Source organism: Aulostomus chinensis, chromosome 18 (genome assembly GCF_037954235.1).
Source record: "Aulostomus chinensis isolate RoL2024-O1b breed Wild chromosome 18, RoL_Achi_v1.0, whole genome shotgun sequence".
NCBI lineage: Eukaryota > Metazoa > Chordata > Actinopteri > Syngnathiformes > Aulostomidae > Aulostomus > Aulostomus chinensis.
Genome location: NC_141337.1, coordinates 10,870,380 through 10,894,000, shown reverse-complemented (window position 1 = coordinate 10,894,000; position 23,621 = coordinate 10,870,380). Strand labels below are relative to the sequence as shown.

At 42.5% G+C, this 23,621-nt stretch overlaps 1 protein-coding gene across 5 annotated transcripts in view; it reads right to left on the bottom strand.

Moving 5' to 3' along the window:
* The window catches only part of prkar1b (protein kinase, cAMP-dependent, regulatory, type I, beta), a 63,437-nt gene that overhangs the window by 5,862 nt on the left and 33,954 nt on the right, over positions 1-23,621 (bottom strand). For all 5 annotated transcript variants that reach the window (XM_086185185.1, XM_086185188.1, XM_086185186.1 and 2 more), the window contains 5 exons: positions 19,721-19,782; positions 16,386-16,432; positions 12,878-13,036; positions 7,735-7,795; positions 4,915-5,036 (listed from right to left, as the gene is read on the bottom strand). In XM_086185185.1, the coding sequence (XP_086041311.1) occupies positions 4,915-5,036; positions 7,735-7,795; positions 12,878-13,036; positions 16,386-16,432; positions 19,721-19,782 (451 nt within the window). The remainder of the gene's footprint in view (positions 1-4,914; positions 5,037-7,734; positions 7,796-12,877; positions 13,037-16,385; positions 16,433-19,720; positions 19,783-23,621) is intronic.

Here is a 23,621-nt window from a genome sequence, read left to right as displayed (position 1 = left end):
ACCTTTTCCAGGAGAGACAGGTAAGCCACCTATTTTTTTTTTTAATAAAATCAATTTTTAATCATTTACTCTTCAAATGTAAGTTACATCGCAGGTGTTTGGATCAGGTTTTTATTCGGGTAAAGATATCTTTATCTTAAAATCGGACATCTATGCCTCTAAGCCTAAAACCATCCATCAGTAATACATTCACTCTCGTCTCTTCCAGTCATCGACCTAATGAGCAGCTCAAGACGTTGTCTCGTATCTGGCTATCGACCCCACACTAAAGTAATCACCTGAAGGCTCCCTGTAGGTTAGCCAGGACGTGCAGAAATGCAATTAAGCAAATGGAGCTTAACACTGCTTTTATACACAGAAGATCAATGCAGTTAATGAGGGAAGTTATTTTAGTCTGAGAGTAAGCGTGCAGTCACAAGGGCAAAGGTAAAGATGAACAGGTCTTAAAATGAGTTAAACCATTTTTGAATTTTCGTATCGAGCTGTTATGGGTCGGTGTTGGTGTATGCTGGAGTCAGAGTGAGGAGGTGCAGACACTGTTGGTGTTGGGTGGCCTTGTGGATACTCCACTGCCTTCTTTCATCTCTTCTTGAGTCTTTTTTTTCCCCCTGTCCGGTAAGGATGGAGCGGTCAACACTTCCAACGTGCAAGATTTGTCTTGTCAACATGAGCAGATAAAATACTTCTTACGTGAATGGTGGGACCAGCAACATGTGCTAGCTTCTTCCCGCTGCTTCTTGAGTATGTTCTCCCCGTCTACTCTGTGTGAGGAAGCGTAGTAACTAAGATCTTGCATGTTTATAAAAGAGGTATCTGTGAGACGGAGTGCTGCTTCTGGGGTGGTACAGTATGAGATGGTTATCTGGACCACAGTGGATGAGGCCTGTACACAAATTAACTACTGTACTAGACAGCACTGCACTGTCTCACTCTCTTTGTTTGGACATAAAGGGAAAGGAGAGGACTCAACTGGTTGTAAACAAATGAGATTCAACACGCCGTCCCACTCCCTCCATTCATATCTCTGTTTTACACTGCTCCGCTTCCCGTCCTCTATGCCAGTTACTGCCACGCTGCAGAGTTCTTATTTTACTTTTTTTAATTCAAGTTTTGATATGTTTAAAAAAAAAAAAAAATTCCGAAGTTGCACAATATAATCTTCTCTACCTTAAACTGCCAGCGCCTTAACCTTCCCTCAGTGCCAAAATCCCTCTGAATGTAGGTTTACGTTCCGTTTAGTTGAACTTTTGTTACATAACCTGGCAGATAATCAGCATAGTGTGTGCAGCTATGCTTCAGTACGTGTAGTTGCCCAGGGGAGCGCAGCCCCCTCATCCCTTTGGGAATAATGGCCTTGCTCTCTCTGTACAGTGTCCAACTAGCACGTTTGGTGTTGAAGGGCTGCTCAGAAGTTTATTGGACGCAGTCAACCAAATTATTTCTGAAAATGTTGCAGCTAGACAGGGACTGGGTACCACACAGTCACCAGGTACTAGGTGTATGAGGGAGACGGTCAAGTGAAGAGTAGAGGGGAAGGAGGGACTAGAAGGAGGAGGGTATGTGAGGGAAGGTGAGGCCGAGCCTTCGTGGCTCTGGAGCTCTGTAAAGGCTTGTTTGTACAGTGTCGGAAAAAATGTAAACATGCCACTTTTCATTAGGGCCCCGTTTTTCCCAACAGGCAAAGAAAGTGATGGCTCTATATCTCGCTTTTGTTAATCTTTCCCATCAGCAGCATGCAATTAGTGATTGTGGGGTTTGTCTTTGGCTGATGCACCAAAACCGCAGAAACAACAAAAGCGAGAGGAAGCGGGAGGAGGGGGACAAAAGACAAAGTTGTGTATGAACAAAGCATCAGTCTGATTTAACCAAAAGAAAAAAGGTGCACAAAGGAAGAGATGATTCCAAGAGTGCAGAACGTGAAGGCGATCTTATTCAAACTTGCATACCGTCTCTCCCTCCTTACTTGTGGTCCTTTTCGAATCAACCTCCTCTCTACCCACACATCCCTCCCTGCCCTCTTTGACTCATCCCTCTCTCTTTCGTCTCCCTCCCGGGAGGCTGGGTCTCCTGACCCCGTGTGAAAGTCAGCAGCACACATTCCACCATAGTCCACCCTGCTCTGGGAAAGTCAGGCCCTGCTGTACGAAAGACGAGAGAGATTGAGGAAGGGAGGGACTGAGAGAGAGTGAGAGAGAAAGAGCGAGCGAGCGAGCTTAGAGGAAAATGCAAGATAGACAGGAGAAAGGCGATTAAATAAAGAGACTGTACTGCTGCTGTGTGATGGAGTTAAAAATGGAGCAGCGGCAACGTTCAAAAAGGAATATAGACTTTACTTTGGCTGACGAAGAGAACAGAAATGTTTGGAAGGTGATGCGATCGGAGGAGAGTTAAAAAGAGGTCTGGTCTGATGTGACACACCAAACTAGAGACGCTTGACCGCTACTGCATCCTTGTCCATCTCACTTCAGCTCTGTCTCCTCCATCCTATGATCCCCCAGATTCCTCTGCGTATTTGCCTTTCTCCTCTATGGGATGTGCGAGTCTCAGACTGATGAGTCATGCATTTCTAACAGCTATATTTGTGTCCTCAACCCCAAATGGGTTCATTTTCTGTGTAGACAAACTGGCTTTTAAGGGATTTCAGGAGGATGCTTAAATTGGAGGCTTCATCTTGACCAACACTGGTTAGATAATGTGCTGAGCGGTCTATAAATATTTGGACAGGGATATACAGGTATTTTTGGTAAAGCTAACGCATTAGAGTTGAAAAGTCTATTCTGCTCAAAACTTCAGCTTTAACGTGTGACGGTGCAAGTTTAGAGAGAAGAAATAAAAACACTTCTCTTCTTATAAAAATCTTGAATTCACAATAAGCAATAAACACAATATTTAGTGCGGCACCCCGACTTGGTCTGGCACTGCATGGTCATGAACCTTTAGTGACTAATGTCATCAAACATAAGATTTTTTTTTTACACTGTCAAACATACTCTAGATATTCTAGATAATATAATTTTTTAGTGTTTTTGGTTTGTCTGACATTTTTTTGAGGATTTTGCAAAAAATACCTGTCTAATTTTCACAAAAATGGGTGGAGGGGTGGAGCTTGGGCCAAGGAATAATCCATTAGAGCAGATCTCAATGACAGAGCAACTGCAGAAGGTACGGTTTGCGTTTGTGAACATTGTGAAAAAGGTAATTCAAGTGGCAGAAGGTTCAGCGTGACAAGCATTTTCTTGTTAAATTCACCCGCATGACCACAGTGTTCACTCTTAACACATCTTTTGTTTTTGCCAGAGTGGAGGAAAATTTGTCTTCTTTTAAGCAATTTCATTTCTAATTACAAAAGACTCCATGACTTTCCAAAAGACAGGTGCAAACCTTCATTGTGCTCCATTTTTACCTTAATTTTCATTTTACCAGAAATAATTTAAATGCTTTCATCGGGACTTTCTGTCCCCACATACGCCCCGTGGGCAGCATGGCTCAGGGGTAGAGTGGCCGTCTAGCAACCGAAGGGTCGCTGGTTCGATCCTCGACCCCGGTGACCATGTCGAAGTGTCCTTGAGCAAGATACTGAACCCATAATTGCTCCTGATGAGTAGGTTGGCGCCTTGCATGGTAGCCTCCACCATCAGTGTGTGAGTGTGTGTGTGTGAACAGGTGAATGAGATGACACTGTAAAGCGCTTTGAGTGCCGCTAAGGTAGAAAAGCGCTATATAAAATTGAGTCCATTTACCATTTACATACGTCACGATACTTACGTAGCAGTTGCAGCCTTCGAGTTTGAGGGCTTTTTCTTAGCTGTACTATTGTTTCACCAAGCAATTAGCATCACCATGGCAACACCACTCTCTGAGAGATGTATGTCCATGAGAACAGGCATAACTAATAGAAGTGGAAGAACGTCTGAGGAAAGGATGACCTGACAGAGTGTCATTCTTGATGAAAACAGGTGGAGGGAAAAAGTGTCAAAATAGGTAGAAGGAGTGATGGATCACTCAGCACTGAAATCCCGGCTCTGCTGCTCCTCAACACTCCCATCAACTCTAGCCTGCTCACAACTGCTGCTGACGGACAGAAACAGAGACGTACTAAGGGACACCGTGACTATGTGAGGAAGACAGACCAACCTTTAACTAAGGGGGGGGGGGGGGGCAAGGGAGGTAGCGAGGAAAAAAAAACGACAGCAGACAGCACCCCCGCCCCCCTAACAGCGCCCTCTTTACTTGACCCGGGCAAAGGCTGTGTAAGTATGGAGTTAATCAAAAGTGTGTTAGGAAGACAGGCAGGGGGGCCCTTCACGGAGCTGCATCAGGGGCCCCAGCTCCATAAAGCCTCCAGTATGAGGAGGGCTATTCCTTGCACAGGAATGGTGGTTGAGGGCTGGTGGCCACTGGGTAATCTGTGTGCTAGGGGAAGTACGCTGGGATCAGCTCTGATCTAAGCAAAGAGCCCACCAACGTCTCGGTATGATGGCATGCTGTTCCATGGATTACTCATACACGCTCTGGCCCCTGGGCCTTATGATGGCTTCTTTGACCGCCTGTCTATGCTTCATTCTTTTCAGGTTCTGGCTGATGGGCCATCCCCCCACCACACACACACACACACACACACACACACAAAACGCATTGAGGGTCACCTGCTTGAAATCTTCATAAGCCATGTAATTTAAAAGCCTCCTCTCCATCCCTCATCCTGGCAGGCTCACGTTTGTGTTTTCTTTGTGTTAAGCAGATATCAGCATGTACATCTTACTAGAAACCTACTTAGTTTTTCTGCAAGAACTGTTCAAATACAGATGAAGCATTCCCATAAAATTCAAACCTCTCAAACACACACACACACACACACACACACACACACACACACACACACACACACACACAGGTATGCCCACAGAACCTTACCTCTGTGATAATGAAGAAGTCATCGCCAGGTTCTCCTTGCACTACGATCTTCTCTCCATCCTCAAACTGAACGGGCTCCAGGGCATCAGCCACGGTCAGACGCTCCCATTTATCCAAAGACTCTGTGATTAGAAAACATACGTCTGAATAACGAAAGGCATTAGCTGGCGGTTCTCTCACTTCAAAAAACATGGTTTTTGTGTGAGTTTTCAGTTAAATTCCTGAAACAGTGGTGAACACTAACTTAACATATTATAATCCATGGAATTCTCAGGCATGGCATAATGATAGCTTATTACCCTTAATGATATCTTTCGGTCTTCTGAAATCATAAATGTATTCATGATAAGACTGTTGCGCTGAATAAAACATCAAAGTTTCATAAACTTTTGCTTTGTTGTATGCCATTATTGAAATTCAATGTGAACTCCGCATTAACTTTTGGAAAAGAGAGCCCATGGTGATGCTAACAGGCCTATGGATATAAATCAGTAACACTTTTTAACGCTAAGGCAGTATTATATACGGGTAAAAAAAAAGTGCATAAGCAGTTTGTTGACATTGTTCATGGTCTGAGAGTCTGTCGCTTGCTCTCGTCCAGTGAGGTGGTATAACGATAATTCCCACCTCAGCTTAATCCAGTCATTCATCAGAGACCATTACATCCCAGATCCCTTCTCTCTCCTCTCATGGTGCTTAACACCTTGAAACTAACCCCTTAATCTGTAAGCCCTCCTTTCTCCTCATTCTGGGGTGTGGTGACAGAGAGCTGTCTACTTTAAAGATAATTAAACCCTAACCATTCTATAACAGTGAGAACAAAGACTCTCCAGCTCTCTCCCAGGGAGAGATTGCTGCAGATAAGAGCAACTGCTTGGTACCTGCTCAGGTGTACAGTACAAGTTCAGTCCACAAGTTTGTGGACTGAATAAGAATAATACCTGTTCAGTTGCTGAGGTAACTGGTGAGTCAAGAGGACCAACCAGCGCAGTAATTAAATATAATATTGCCCGAAACACATTGTTCAGTTACACGACAGGTACAGGGAATGAGAATCGTTAACAATAATCAAGTTAAATCATTTCAATGGAACCAAATATTTAACACGAGGTACATTTACTTTCAGGACCACGTAAAGCATTGAGCAGTTGTAAATGAATGCTGCCAAAAAACACACGGATAGAATCTTTTTTATCTTTTTCAGTTTTGTTGATCTTACAGTTCGAGCCAGTGGCGACAGCTGTCTTTCCGACTTTTCGACCACATGTACAGTGACGTGGTTAGCCCGAGATATTTCTAGAAGCTGTCGGTTTTCACACAGAAACCAAAAACATAGACGGTCACACATCTTCACTGGGAAAAATGTTCCAACCAAAGGAGTTTTGAGCAACTCAGAAATACTGTATTTATAGAAAGAGGAGCCACTAGAGGCTGAATACCTACACAAGGGTTGATTTACAAAACAAGATCATCCTTCTTTCATGGTTGAGCAGGTTATTGTTGCCTAATCTTCACAGTTTATGTATCGATGTGTGGAATGCTGCGGTGAAAACGCTTCACAGATGTGAGTTAAAGGCATAAAAGTAGAGCGGAATCTCTTTGTCTCCAACTATTGTCTCTTGATGTGCTTGGTAACTGATCCCCGTGTGTGTCTATTTGTGTGTATGTGTAAAGAGGAATGTACTTAAGATTAACTATGGTGAAGTCTGGGTGTTTGGAGGTGTCCAGTGTCCCCTCCGGTGGGGCCGTGGCGTCTGCCTGCCCCAGATGGATGTTCTCTGTCTGTCTGGCACACTACGGCAGCAGGTCCTATAGAGGTGATCCTTAACAGCCTTGCAGGTAACATGATCCACAAATGTGCTGACTAAAGAACCTACACTTCATGCTTCGCAGAGCCTGCACCCACTTGGATCACCTTGCTATACACATACATGGTACGCACACAGGGAATCGGCCATTGGGATGTTGGAGCCTTTGTGTGGGTGACAAAGCACATGTTGTCCCCCTCCCCTTCACACCACCACATCAAGGGCTTGTGCCCAATTTCGTGGCTATCTTAAAAATCAAAGACAAACAAAAACACTACCGCCTCCTGACCCTCCTCCAATTCACAGAAAGAGGAATGAAGAGAGGAAAAGCACTTCGGAGAGGGAATCGAGCATTTTGAATACAGGCCTCGACAGAGCTGTTGAAAAAAGGAGGCAAAGAAGAAAGGAGGAGAATGAAAAGAGAGTGGATCTTGCAGGGAGGTTCTCTGAAGACTTGAACTGAGTGTATGTGTTTACTCAGCCAGCTAATAACTCTGTACAGGGGGCATGGCCTTACCCTATACACCACACACACAATCAGGTGGAAGGGGATGAGATGTCACTTCCAATTGCAGCTGGTTTTGAAAGTCTGACTGAATTTCATTCGCTGTTCCTTCAAACTCAACGATCTATATAGGCTGGTGTTATCTAAATTCCAGTGGGAAAGAGAGGCTTAGCCCAACTCTCTATTCTTTGATTGTCTACTCAGCGACAGTGCAGAGTGTGACTGGTTTTAGTAAGAACGGTGCGAGAAAGATTAGGACTGCGCACACAGACTTGCTGAGCCTTGTTTGACAAAATGCTTCTGTGTTTATGTGGTAATCTATATAAGTTGCACTCAGCAGATTTAATTGCCTGCACTCTGGACTCCATGACTTGGTGTTTAACATTAATGCATAACACAGTGGACACGTGCAAACGTATTCATGCTTCAGCAAAATAAATGGCACTATACACCCGTCTACACCCTCATTATTTGAAGGTGCAAGGACATATACCTCAACACACTTACCCAGGATGGAGACCTTACTGAGGAACTCTTCATACATCTTCCTCTTCCTCAGGGTGCTTCCCTGTGAAAAAAACAAGGAGACAGATGCACACTCAGACACACAATTTTCCCCCTCTTCCTTCAGCAGAAATAACTTCATGTCTTTATTTCTTAACCATTGTCTTGCATTGTCACACTGAGGTCCTGATCTGGACAAATTCAAACCATTCCTTTACTAGGTTACTACTCCTGAAGACTCACACAGAGTCTGAACATGCTTGTTGTCATACAATTGAATTCCCACTCATGAAACATTATGTTCCCTTCATATTTTATATACTTACCTGGTCATTGTGTTTTACCTTATATGGTCAGTAAAGGATTAGTTTTTCTTTTTTCCCATCTGAACTCATATGTTTCTGTGCCCCCATGTTGTTTTTCAAGTCTAATAAAACTATCATGACTGACAAAATATAAAATAAAATATGGAAAGAAAAACTGAAATACTTTGCAATTTATCATTCGCAGTGTAGAAGTGGTTCCTGGGGTCATACTACTGGAGGTGTGTGTGTGTGTGTGTGTGTGTGTGTGTGTGTGTGTGTGTGTGTGTGTGTGTGGCCCACCCCACCCACCAGGCAGGGGACTTTCCCCTCCCTGCTTCTGTCATGAACATCAGGTGCTTCATAACAAGTCTGGACCCAGAGGACACCCTTCGACCCCACCCCACCACCACCCACCACCAACTGTACAAGACGCACAGTTGCACAGGGCCGCTCAGCTAGAGCAGGAACATCAAGAGAAAACGAGAGTGAGGAGAAATGCTCTTGTCCGCCCAGTGTCTGCCTTTGCATATGGGAATGATATATTGAGGCTTGGGGTGTCTTTAGTGCATAAATGCCTAAGTCCCGCTGCTGCCTCTAATTTCATATAATTTCACATTTTGTCTTAAAAGGGGAGAAAATGTTCCCAAGTGAGCCAATGTCAAACTCAAAATCGTAAACAACTTGATTAAAGGAATTCTAGCCTACATTGCCTCCCTCCTGGATAAATTATTTGAGTGAGTGTGCGCGCGCGCGCGTGTGTGTGTGTGTGTGTGTGTGTAGTGTCGGGGTGTGTGTGCCAATGTGCTGAGCACAAGCAGTCTGTTTTTAGTTCTGCCACTTATGTTTCATTGCTGTCTCTGCAGAGACGAAACTTCACGCTCATTAAGCAAGCAAATACAAACAGGCATGTATACTCTACTGTACCTCTGACACAATCTCACACGCAGCTACTAACACAGACGCACACACACATGCACTCAATCTTGCACTGTGGTGAATTGGACTCCTGATTTCATTGCCTCCCCCTCAGACAGTCTTGCTGAGCTTCAGGGCTTACCATGCATACATAACTGAACATTACACAGCAGGTCTAATTCAGAACGGACGGCTGGGTGGGCCAAACTAATGTCAGCATTGCGGGGGTTTACTGGGGTGGATAAACTGCAAATTTATTCAGCAAATTTCAGATTCTTTAAAAACATAGAGAAAACGTTCCTCTTGCTTCCTATCGACGTGGGAGGGCTCCAGCACACGCTTCACACACAACTCCGTCATGTTTAAGCTCCTCCAGTGGTTAAAGATGAACCGACCTTTGTGTCTGATTGCTGTCTTTGATATAGAATGATCAAAGAGTTGAGGTGTGGCACAAAGCCAGTCTAAACCAACTACACCTTACACCCCAGACCCTATCACCTTCATCTCTGTCCAACACGCCCTGCACATGCATCACTCCTCATTTCTTTGTATCATCACTCCTCTCGTCTTGTGTTCTGTTTGTTGATAGTGGTCTGTCACTTTGATGACGGCTTTGTTTGTGGCAGTGCAAGCTACAATACTAGGAAGACACAACAAAGGGTGTTGTATGACTGGCAGCTACACAATAGAGAGAGTGTATTCACCACAAGGAATGGTATTACATTGTTTACTAAATGCACTCCAAAATGAAGAGAAGACAAAGGGAACGTGAGGTGGCTACAATTTACATGACAAGATCTGTGACATCTTCACCTTGGACATGCAATGTCAGCAGAAGACTTAAGTCGCTTTAAAACTGGACAGCAATCCGCTAATTTGCTGGTCTTTTTTGCAGCTCGGTCCAAGGTTTTAGATAGAGTGCGGCAAATTGGGGGTCAATTTTGGCCCGGTAATGTTCCTCCTGTGAGGGTATACTTATCTGCCTCCATCACTATGTAAATCCAAGCTGTTAATGTGCTGGGTCAGTGTGAGGTGGGAGACGGTGTCAATGATGGTACAAACTGCCGTGAAACCCATGGCCGGGAGTTTTAAAACCAGGAAACAGCTGATCAGAGCTGTCGATCATCTCTTCAGCAAGGTGAGCAACCGGGGAGCCGCTGAGATCAGGGAGCTGCTAACCATCACTGCTGATAACCACCTCACAGGGACTGTGAAGGATGGCTTGTTGTATGAAAAGGTTGCAGAGGAGCTTGGTTGATGTGGTTGTCACCAGATGAAGACACAGTCATGGGGCTAAAAATTCTTCCAACGTATATGTTGTGCGTCACTGTTCATGTGCAACTTCGTGCTGCACATCACGTCACATGTTTACGCCGACACAAGTAGCAGCTTTTGTGAAAAGAGGAAGATTACGCCTCCATTTCACACAGACAAGATGGCAAATTCCCACCTCTACCTGGCTGCAAATTTGGCACATTCTGTGTTTAAGAAGGACTTTAGCGGAAGAAACTGCTAGTGACCAGTGTTGATGGTATTTTTACAAAGGACAACACTTCTCATGACAATGGCGAAGAGACCTTAACACTCACTTGAGCTGATGCTGACAAAGTGCAACAAGTTTTTTGCATGTAAGGGCAGAAACATGACCAGTATTTCAAAACAGCTACTGTGCATCAATTTTGGAAAGCCTCTCATAATTCGTCACTTGCTGTCCCATTACGAGTATCAACCTTGAGCTAGTTCACTGTTCAGCCATAAATATGGGTGATTTCAATTCCTATGATGGCACCCCGTGAACCACCGCCATCACCACTGGTAAGTTCTCCACTGTGTGCAGTGCAGAAGAAAATAAAGTAGAGCTAATTCTTTTCTGAGGTGCTGTAAAGAGCCGAGTAAAGCACTTTGCTGAGTCACCTTATGATGTTACTACTTGTTCCTCCATCATGCCCGACAAAGTAACCTCGGTAAGTGAACTCAGCTGTGTGCTGGTGTGTTCCTTCTACTGGGGTTGGTGAGGGACTTGGAGTGTTCAGCAGCATCAACTCATGTTATTTCCAGGTTGAGCTGCAGGCCTGTTTGTAATGCAACCATTTTGAAAGTCAATTGGGAAGTTAATGGAGTGATGATGCATAATGGAGAAGGGGTAGAATTAAACATGACTTTACTTCCTACTACTTCTCTGGCATGTGTTTGATAATTCACTATGATATTATGCTACTTCATTTTGTACAAATGTTTTCAACAATTGTCATTTATCTTTGTTTGACCTCCTTTCTACGTGTTCTAAAGAAAGATAACAACTGACTGACCGATCAGCTAAATCACATTGATAAGAAAAGGGTGATGCTAAGCCAGGTGCTGCTGTTGCTTTGGCCAGCCTTCTTTACAATACATAGCTGTGTGTCTATTGATAGTTTCCATAATTTGAATTCAGAAATATTAACTTTAAAAAGTGATTTTTCACCTTTTCAAACATCATGAAGCGTTTACTGCTTAAAATAACAGATTCAATTCATAGTAATGGCAGAAGAAACGTGGTGTTTCCTGTTCATTTCTTTCTGGTTTTCAATTTGCACGTGGTTCCAACATTTACTGCATTTATATGGTTGAAAATTGTCTGGCACACATGAATTAAGACTGAGTATCACACAGGATTCATCACTATACACAGGTGGGTTAGAACAGACTTGGTTGTTGATGCCCTTTTTATGATCATAAATCACAGCCTCAGTTTCCTCTCATAACTTTGTGCATAAGAATATGTAAGAGAAAAGTGTTAAAATACTCATGTGTACACACACAGTCACACACTGAATGCTCATTGTGTTGGCCTGCAACACTGCCAGAATACCACACTTAAAAAAACAGCTTTACATGTCACTGACAGCAATAATTAACTGCAGGTTCACATAATTGAATTCTGCGTCACCCGGTCTCCCCTCCTCCTCCTCCTGCTGCTGCTGCAGGAAGGAATGAAGGAATGAGATGGAGAGGGAGACTGAGAGAGACCTCTTGAAGAAATGTTACCGGGGCAAATTGTGCCCTCAGTTAAACTATGTGCTTAAGAGGTGACCCGAGTGCTGGGCAGGCCAATGCCAACTCTACACTGAGCTAAAAGGCCAAAACACACATCGTCATCCACATCTGCACATTTAATCAAGTTGGACACATATTTTGAGAGCTGGTGAAGCCTTCGATGCACTTGGGTGTAGGAAAGGTTAATTGGAGGCAATCACATTTACTTGGAGAAACAGGTGTGAGAAACACTCACTTACAGTATGCACGCACACACGCGCACACACACACACACACACACAAAATAATTAGTCATTATAACAACACCAAAAATGTGCATGTAGGGCAGAGCACCTTGCTTTTCCAGTTTAAACATTTAGACATTCCTCCTAGATAAACGTCTGGACTGGGAAGTGTGTTTTAGAGTAAACCCTCTTTCTCCTCCTCCGCCCTCATAACTGCCTCTCTCTTTTGTATTCTTTCATCAAGAAACAGATCTGAAGAGACATCTGAAAGGCAAAGACACCCGTGTGTGTGTATACATTTAGAACATAATGTTAAAGGACGTATTTTGTTGTGTTTTAAGTAGTCCCAAGTCACGATATATACATTTTCATAAAACAATAAGTCCTGGCTGAACCGTGGCGGAAGTTTGTGGCATTTTTTGTTATTCAAATTCATAAGTGACTGATGCTATTAAATATTGTGGTTAATAGGTAAACAAAGGAAACTCTTTGCTGTAACTCTCACAGTCTGCTGAGGGTAAATAAACAAAACAAAAACCTGACCACAGCAGAAATAACCTGAATTAGAAACAATGGCTGCCCACCCAGGTTGCTATAAGATGCATATGTGACGAGTTAATACCGAGTGCAGTCGTGAAGCGTGAGTCAGTATGTTGCTGTTCATACCATGAGGATGCGGCGGTAGCTGTCTCGGTCAATTCCCCACAGTTTAAGATCAGTCTTGGCCTTCACTGTTGCAGCTCTGGGAGTCCCGTAGATCAGAGCTAGCTCACCGAAACTACCACCCTCTCCGATATTGGTCACCCACTCCCCGTTCACATATACCTATGGAGAGAGGAGAAATGCTGTCAAAGACTGTAGGTCAAATGTTTGTAGAGAATATAGAAGAATGTTCTCTCTGCCTGATAATGTTACACCAGACTTCTCACTGGCAGAATGTTAGCTTCTCTGGTTAACTGTCATTTTTATGAAACAGTAGACACATATTCTACACCTATCTCCATTGACCTCAAGACACCACCACCTCCTCCTCTTCTTCTCTGCCTCCTAAGTTTCCGGGCTATTTGATACACTCACTAGGGCTTGTCCCTAAGTATTTGATCCAAGCTAAGCCCTCAGATGACACCCTCTAAAAGGTCCTCGATCCCTCCTGTCTCCCTATCCATCTCCTTTATTTCCTTTATCTTGTCTTGTTAAAGCCTTCTCTTTGATTTGGTAGTAAAGGAAGATGCAGTGCTAGATCAAAAACACACACATGCACTCAAGTTTGGCCGGCTACTGTAGCTGCACAGACAATACAACCCATTGAAACTCATTCAGGCTATCTCGAAGGCTGTTACGGTTTCACTTGTTGAAACACTATCCACTATCCTGTTGACTTAATAACACAGAAAAGAGGGAGCCAGAGAGAGAGAGGTTTTTATCCCTTTAGCTGCTGTTGTGGATTGCCAGAATAGTTGCAAGCAATTATCCAGGGCTCACAGTTGACCACAGGGGACTCATCCTTCAGTATCAACTGGGGTGGCTTTAAAGAGATCAAGAGTGTTGACTATGGATACACCAGACGTCAAACAACAGGGACATGCAAGTCATGAACACTGCACACCAGCACATACATGTAGTTAATTTCAACCCCCTCTCCTGACGCTGAAGTCTTTGTTTGGTCGTTGGGGTCGCACAGAGAGTTGTATGACAAATATACTTTCAAGCTGCTGTATACTGAACCTGGCCTGATAAGTCTTAACAATTGAAGCCTCACATGCAGTCTTGCAGCAGTGAGGGAAATTTTAAGTATGTGAACAAACTGCGAGGGGCTGGAGATAATTAAGAAGTAACAAATCATCAGACCTGGAAGGTGGAGCAGAAGCCATTAATACTGTCTACTTGTGTTCATAGTAACTTGGAATCCATTCTCTGGTGGGCTTAGTGAGAGAAGGTCTGTCTCTGTGTTTCATTTGAAAGCAATTATTTAATTTAATTTGTAAATGCCAAATCCACAATATAAGTGAAACTAATAAACTGCATCTTATAAAATAAGTGATTGCATGATGGTAAAAGTAATGCAGGGAATTAATATGAAGACAAACAGACAACGTGATGTCACTTGTTGGTCTGTGGAATCCTGTACTCTCTTTTTTTGAGCAAATGGAGGTAATTATTTTCTGGAAGAGAAGATGGAGTAGTGATGCAGGGTCTTAATCCTCAAATCCCCGTAATTTACAAAATGAAAGATGTGTTGTATTAAATCTAGTGGCTGAGGCCATTATCCCACCAGGAACATGTTTACTCAAGCAATAAATCAAGTGAGAATAAGGATAATTCCAATCTTGTCATATTGTCACCATTGGTGTCTCCCTCTGCTGGTGATCTGGAAAAATGCAGGCTTAAGGCTTCACTTTCCAGACCCAGAAGCAACATCCACCTCTTTTATACATTCTATACAGATCTTTGATGAAGAAAAAAAAAAAGCAGATTTGATCACCTTACTTTACAGATAATGAACATTTAATCATGACAAGTCTAAGTCCAACAAGCTCTTCTCACATTTTGTCATTTTTTTTGTCTGTAAGTGAACATCGAGAGGTGTTTACATCAGCAGCAGTGGGTGTCAACTTTCATGCAGTTTATGGGATGCCGGCAGATTTACACCCGTCTAATGAGAGACATCTCCACACTTTAATAACCTCGGCACTGAGTTTGAAGTATTTTAGAGGCTGAGCTGTGGCTGCAGCTGTCTGCAGAGACAGAGGAATGGATGATGGGGTGAAGTGAAGGAGAAACAGAAAATGGGGTTTTGTTGGAGATGAAGCCAGGAATAAGCGTTTTCTAGCAACTTGAGTGATGACTGATAGCGAGGTTATCGCCTCAGAGTGGACTACCTCCAGCTGAACACACTGCTGAAGACAAGTGAGACGAGGAGCGTTGCTGCAAGCGTGGGACTGTGCAACAGACAAACTGCGGGTCTGAAATAAAGTTGGGCAAGAGCCAGGATGACTGAACATTTTAGAGATATAGTGTAGATATCTAGACACTTTTAGATTACATGTGGTTTAATTCGGCTGCCAAGATTAACAAGTGAAAGAAAATTTCGTGGTTTCTGAGACTGAAAGAGACCAAATGTTTTGTGAAGACTGAAAACTTCAGTGCCTGAAAAGATGCAAACCAGCAACAATCTTAATTAGTAAAAAGCAAGGCTTTCCACTAAAAAGCCTCTATGGTGCAAATTTGATTACCATGCTCTAAATATCAGATGTGACTTAAAAAATACACAGGGAGTACAACTACTGCATCCAACCTACTTTACTAAACAGCCAATGTTTAATCGGACAAGATGAATAAACTTTCGCCTGCCAATCTTAAAAAGTTGACCTATATTTGAGAACAGCAATATCTTATTAAATATCCTGCACTGATTTTCTTCTTACATGAAGCCTACATTTAAATTGTATGTGAACTACAACAACAAAAATCCTCTTGACCTACTTGTGTTTCACCAGACTGTAGCAACGAGGCCCATGAGTGATCTAATCATATTTGACAAGGCATATGAAACCACAGAAGTCAATGCAAAGTTGCTGGTAACTGCTCTCATAGATATCAAGGCATCATCTCTCCTCGCAGTGCGGTGTTAATATACTTCCTTCTCTCTATCTCTCAGGTGGGCTGATTATATCATCCTGCACAGGAAACCTTGCCAACCTGCTTCTCTCCCGCTCTGCATCTCACCACTGTAAGCTGATAAGGTCACTTCCTGTTTAACTTTCCATCAGCTCCTGTTTTATCTCTTCACTTAGCTCTATCGCTCTGTGTCAGACTTGCTAAGACAAAAGACATTCTCAGTTTGTCTGCTTCACAGTGCGCAGGAGTCCATAGCACCAAGTTCAGATTGTCATCAGAGTGGAACTGAGCTTTGAAGAGAACAAAACACGTACGCAACCCAATACAACCTGCCCATTGTTAGAGGGAAACATTGTCTCAACTTGAGTGGAGAAGGCTGTATTTTCCCACTGAGGCCCACAACCCGTGGAGACGGGTGAATAAACGACACACTGCATCTTGGAAAAGCCACATGGTCACTTTAAATCCTTTCACTAATAAGTACAGAAGTGAGTGTACAGAGGAAATCAGCGTGTATTTTTGTGTATGTGCTTGCATGTTTTTATCAGCCACTTACATCCACTTCACCTTGATCAATCACATAAAAGTTGTCTCCTTCATCTCCTACAGGGGAGAAAAGAGGAAACAAAATGATCAAACATTCAGCTTCATTCTTAAATGATTGCACATAAACAGAAAACCCTTAGATCAAAATCATTCGTCAAACACTTGCAGCGCACATATGAAGACACAGAGGCCCACCTCATATCAAACTTTCCTCAGGTCTTTGTAAATCCATCCCTTTCTTTTATTCTTACTGAAGTGAGAAACTCTAAAATCATCTCCAGATTGCATATTTCAATGGCCTGCCAATATCACCATCAAACAGGACGGACGCAGGCAAAAAGTTGCATCAACCGCAATGTTCACTGCCGCTGTGTGTGTGTGGCTAAGTCGAGGAATCTTTGAAACAATAATGCTTCAGCGTGAACAGCTACAACTCCTCAGTAAAACGAATACATACATGGATGTGGATGGAGATTCTTGGAATACAGACATAGATGCCTGTTCCTTTCGCTGTGCTAATGAGTCTGCTACTGAGATATATATGGCAGCAGAATAGAAAGAAGAAGTGTGGGAGTAAGAGCGTGTGTTGTTGTTTTTTAAAAAAAAGTCATGTCAATTATTTCTGCTGCAAAAGATTTGCTATATTTCAAAATAATATGAATATAAAGCACTCCTGGGTGGGGAGGGTGTGCCAATTGGCCAAATTGTAAAATACGTATAAAAAAGAAGAATTTAAAAAATGTTTGATTTAAGTGACAAAACAAAATATGTACTCCCTCCATCTCTGACAGGCTACATCAACTTCAAGTAATTACTGGGTAGCTAAGAGATGTGCACGGTGGGTAGCGCTACATGTTGTCTGGTTGGCTGACTGGATTTCTCTTGTGACAGAAGCATTTCAGTGGCTTCAAAGCAACTTGGAGTGACCCATGGGAACTGGCTGGTTGATGTCCCCTAAAAGCATCTTGTCTGGAGATAAGGCTGAAAAATGACAAAGTGTTCCTTTAATTATGCTATCTGTTACATAGGACTCAGGGGAAATTATCATAAAAGACTGACAGCCTCATACATGAGCACAGGGAAGCTCTCTCCCTGCAGCTACTTCCTACAATGAGACATAAATGCTAATACAAGTGGCTAACGATGCATGAGTATACATGACACAAGTATGCATGTGTGTGCATTTCCTGGCACTAAAAGAGGGCGATAATGACCGTGTGTGTGCGTATATATGTTCTAGTGTGTATATTCACCTAAGGAGTTGAAAGGCTCGGTGCACCCTGTGTGTTAAGTTCACAGGAGTTCACACGGCTAATTAATACTGAGTGGAGAGTGCTCGTTAATCATACAGCTCTATTTGTCACACAAAAACACCCCTTGTCCGTCTGATGGTCTGTCCTAGCAGAGACCCTGGTGCCACACACACACACACACAAACACACACACACTTGCTGCACACAACCTGCTGCTACCTGGCCCCACTGCTATCTCCTTCTGCCTCTTTCTCTCTTTCATCTCATCTATCTCTCTTTCAATTCCCTCTCTTTGTCCCTCTTTATTCTACTCTTCCTGTCTTTTATCACTTTGCCTCTCAAGCCTTTCTTTTGCGCCTCAATCCTTCTGTGCCTTAAAGTCAAGGCAAATATTTGCGCGCGCGCACACACACACACACACACACACACACACACACACACACACACACACGATACCTTCTCTGCCTCTACGGTGTCTTGCACCCACAATGCTGATGTTCCAACATGCTGACACTGACTTTTCAATTGCTTCATTTTGACTTTTCAATAACAAATTGCTTATGGATATAGAGATGTTTGTATGTGAGAAAAAACAAGAACAAAAAAGATATATGTACACTACTTTTTAAGTAAATTTTCCCTTTGTTTAAACACCACGCGAGTCTAAATAGGGCGTGATGGGCCAGTAGCAGGGATGTTGTTTTTTTTTCCTTCTTCTCTGAAGCTGTAGTGTAGTCCAGACATTAGCAATGACATCAGTAATGTACATACTATACACCACACTCTATAGTGTATATGACAATGGACTGTATGGGCCCGGAGGTCTGCAAAGTTGGCTAGACTTATCACCAAATTAGGACTGCTATACTCCTGGATGCTGTCATAGAGAAGGTGGGTGGGAGAGACTGAGTGTTTCCAAGCACAGACACTTCACCTTCACATGTGTGAAACCTATGAGTATTTGTGTGGGTGTGAGCAATTTTCTTTGATATTGGGCACTCATTTGAGAGAAGAGAATGTGTTTTAATTGTTTGGAATATGTGGTTAACAGCACTGGGGAAAAAAAACAAAAAACTGTCTGGCCTTGATGGGCTCTGTGTTCCTTCAAATTCCAGGGATGTCTGGAGGGAAGTAGTCTTGTGCAGCCAGACCTTCCTCCACTGTGTTGTGCCAGCACAGGAGAGAGTTCTGACTCAAACCCTTATGGTTCTACTAGAAAAAAAATACTCACTTTTATTTCTTTAAACCAATCCCGATCGTCATGTGACCAGTAATGACAGTGCCCTTGTACTTTATCGGGGGGAGGGGGTTAAATTGGCCATGCTTGGTATATAAAATGTTTCTGGTGTACCAGTGGTGACATTGTAAACAGGAAAAAGTCAGCTTTTGGGTAAAAATGTTTAACATTCATCATTTTTAAAGTCAGACAACACAGATAGTCTTCTCCTCTCTCTGGTTGCATTGAGGAGCTCCAAAACCCCTCCATACAACTGACTGCTAGTTAGCTTAGCTGTGGCTCAGTAGAGAAAACAAGTGATCCACTAAACTTTAATCCAAAACCCCCTTTACCTGTATTAATAGAACTGGGGTTGTATTCAACAATTCCTGTGGGGAAAAAAAAAACCTCTGTTCCAAAAAGAATGCAGAGAAAATAAGGAGCGCATTTATCTGCTTGTCTGGCACTAAAAATGATGAGTAGAAAGCATACTTCCAAAAAGGTGGCATGCAACAATGATTTAAATTGTTCATCAAGCAGCGTTACTTATTTTTCCACGAAACTGCCTGAAAGAATCAAATCTATGCTGGAACCCGCATCATTAAACATTTTCCAAACAAGTCCTTAATTATTCATTTAGCTATTACAATATAATGTACTTTTATGGCCTTTTAGTAGTGAATAAATAATGCAGCACAGTAGTAAATATAAACAAAAATGCTGAACAATTTTGTGTGTAGTGATTTTTATTATTTTGCTATTATCCTGTTAATAAACAGTGTTTTAGTCATGATTGTATTATGTTATAGCATGATCTTACTTCCAACTACAACACCCAATTGTGATATGCAAAGTTATAAGTATTTGTATACATACCTTGCTGGATGACTGTTTCTCCCGCAATATGGGTGACGGGGAACATGGCATCAAAAATGTCACTGAATGAGAAGGAGACAGAAATGCAAAAGAAAGAGAATATATTAAGTATTACATTCCAAGTATTAAAGCACATTGCCCCAGTATTCTTCTTGTACTAACACAAAAATATACCGTAAACACACAAGTGTTTGTTCCGTGGAATGGCGGCATGATGGCAAAGAAAGAACGGCCATAATCACTGTGCTAACTCTGTCATCTGAGGCCATTATTCACTGACAAACAAGCAGCATAGCCAGAGACGGGCCTGAAACTCTGGATGACCCCGACACACAAACCTGCACACCACACGCCCACCTGAATGTGTGCACCACTGATTTCTTCCCCATCAGCTACATTCAACTCAACTCCCACTGCTCTCAGTTAAAGCAATGGCAACAGTTCAGAGTTTTGTTTTTGTTTTTTACAATTGCTGCAGAATAAAGATTATCAATGCATATCCATCCAATTAAAGATAACACATATTCATTTGCTGATTTTTCTCAGAATTTTTGCAATGCCCCGGCACCCTGTGCAATGTCTTTATCTCCCCTCTTTGCTTGCTCAGCCATTTTTGTCTTGGGGGTCAAACAAAAACACAATGTATATTTTACCATAACCAACACTTTTAACTTCAAAGGAAATCTTTGAAAAAAAGTTCTAATTTTTCTGATGCATTTTATGATGTTTTTGTATGTTTACTTAAGATTAATTAAGCTAATAAAAGAACAAAGAATAGAGAGAGAAGAGGAGCGAGAACTCTGACAGCTTCAACAATCGCACCACAGTTTGGCTGATTCATCATCACTTATCCACTAATGCTGATGTTTAAACTCAACTTGGCAAAATGACGGAATAAGATAAATCAACAATACAATGTTTCAACAACTTTCTTCTGCATCTTTACATGGCGCAAAGACTTAGACATGACTGGGTGTTGCTACAGGACACGATGAAAGCTTCTATCTTTGAGGTACTGAAAAGACAAACACAATCATTAAAAATGCTGTGCATTCATTTCTGTTTCAGCCCAGCAGGGAAACCACTTGTTAAACTGTTGCTAATCGGGCAGTTTAAATGCATGAAGCCTCAGCAGATTAGAGTTCCACTGCCGGGATGTGTCGGGGCAGGAGAAAACTTTGTATCCTTCCTCTCCTCCTCTCTCTCACCTTCAGGGTATATTTATCTATCTAATCAGCTGCATACCGCCCGTCGTATAGAGAAATATAGAAAAAACAATAAAAGCGGGTCAGGCATATCAAAGACATACAAGACCTGCTGAGTGAATGTGGGACAAGTTTGAGCCCGTTGTATGTGTGTGTGTGTGTGTGTGTGTGTGTGTGTGTGTGTGTGTGTGAGACCAAGTGTGTATTTTAGGCAGTCTGTCTGTGTCTGAGTGTACTGTATATATTGAGCATGAAAACACACAGGTTTGTACAAATTTTGTGCGGTTGTTGAATATATTACACTCGGCTTCGCAGTGCTCACAAATGGAAAGGCTTTCACAGCCAAACACACCTTACTGCAAACTGCAGACATAAAAAAATGTAGCTTTACATGAGCCTGCCCACTAAAACTGCAGGTTGACAGATGTTGGGAAGAGATCTGAGGATGTTATTGAAGGTTTGGAAGTGAACAGGCTCAGCTGGTATTTGTTTATGTGACACTGAATAAAGACCAGACTTAAGTAGGTGGATTTAGGCCAACTACACCCACAGGTAGGCCCTGTATGTTACGGCAGGCCACTAACTCACCCCTACAGTGGAGGACCCGGAGCATACACACACATAAATAAGTACAGGACAGAAACACACACACAAACACAGGCTTAAGTATGCTTGGTCTACAGCTCAAGCTCCTGTAAATACATGTGTTACTGTGAACACAACCAGTACACACACCGTGTAAGTAAAATACAATATTAAAGCCCAGACATTCCTGATTGAAAACATGCAAACTGGCACTCTCATGTGAAAAACAAATGCTTGGATGGTGATTAGTCAGAGCAACATCTGCAGAAGTGCTGTCAAGCCTCCGTACATCTGTGAGTGTCCACCTGCACTCAGCATGGAGTCTGTTTATTCAGGTCTGGTTCTGGTCTGGACTAATATTCTGTGGGGTTTATCAAAATAACCACACTAGCAAAATAAAGACACTGGGAGACCAAATGAGAAAATGAACAGGAGTCAAGGAAAGCTGCGCTGCTGAGCTTTAAAGAATATGCTCTTTTGGAGAGGTGATGATGGTGGTGATGGTGATGATGGTGATGATGATGATGATGATGATGATGCACCATGCTGCTAACAGGATGCTCAAACCCTACTTACAAAGTCATTACGAGATCAAAGGCAAGCCAGCCTGCGCTTCGGTAATCACCCTTGACCACTTCTCTCTTTCCACACTCGCTCCATCCCCTCACTGAATGCATCACTGAGCACAACATAGACACTTATGCAGGTAATTACTTCCCCTCATCTTTACCTGTCTCAATTTCCCTTTCTTCATCTACAACTTCCTCCCTGTCTGTTCTCAATCACTTTTTCTCTTCCTCTACCCTCTCAATTACCCTTTTCTTCCCTCTAATTCTCCTGCTGCTCCACCTATTTCTCCCATCTCTTGGTCTATCACCCCTTCTATGCTTGTCCCAGATGAAGTGATTAATCTTGTCCTTTCCGCTACCTGTAGCCTCTCTGACCTCACAAAATGCTAGAGCAGCCATCTAACAATGGATGGGCTGTTCTGACAGAGACAGGCAGAAAGACAGCAAGAGACAGAGAGACCCTGCAGACTCTGAGGGGGCTAGGAAGTTCACCTACACCCTAGGGAGTCAGACAAAGCTTCTGTCATGGTTGAGATATGTGGAGGAGATGCTTCCCAGCAACACGTGTACACGTACACACACACACACACACACACACACACACACACGCACACAATACGTGCCTGTGCACACAGAAAAATGCATCCATGTAAGAATCCAGTTGTTTATTTCTTTCATTCTATTCTGATTTGGTTTGAAATTCTTACGATTCCCCTATGCACACACACACTCCCTGTCTAGATGAACATAAGAAGAATCAACTAAGGATAATAGCACTTTTGAAAAAAAATCAAGCTGAGTGCCATTGCAGTAAAGCACTGGATTCAAAAGATGAGGACACAAGATGCACTTATACGTCATTTCAAAGCTATACTGCTCTGTATTTTGACCAAAACAACTGTCCCTTACATTCAAGTCCCCACAAAAAGAGTTCATATGCCGATCTATGAACCCAACACCAGCAGGTAAACCTCTGCCTTGAATGAGGATACATGATTTAATCATACAACTTTTATAACGTTCCAAGTCCTAGCATAACAAATCAATCAAATTGTGGCACTGAAAGGTCCTTTTGCAGAGATTGTGTGACAGTCAACACTATTTACCCACCATTGTTAAAGTTGAAACAGTAAGCAAAGCCGATGATGTGATGTTATGCACAACAACTTTAATATCAAAACTGAAATAAGAAGAGGACACCATTATGTCGCATTCTGCATTGTTTTGTATTTGCCATTAGAGAGCAGAGTTGTTGCAAATAAAAACAGGTATGAAAAACAATACCACTACAAAATTATTTGACAAAGTGGGTGTGTATACATGTACAGTATGTGTTTAACCCTATTGTGTCAGGCTCTTAAAAGTTTACAATGACTATTATTTTTCATTAATACCCATTAAATTGTGGTTAGCTTGGAGGATTCCAGTCACTAATAAAGTTCAAGCAGACCTGCTTCTTGAGGTGGAGTTTTGTGTCTGTCCTGGTTGGTGGCAAACTTTCACTCTCACTTCTTCCCTCGTTCTACTTAACCTCCCTCCCAA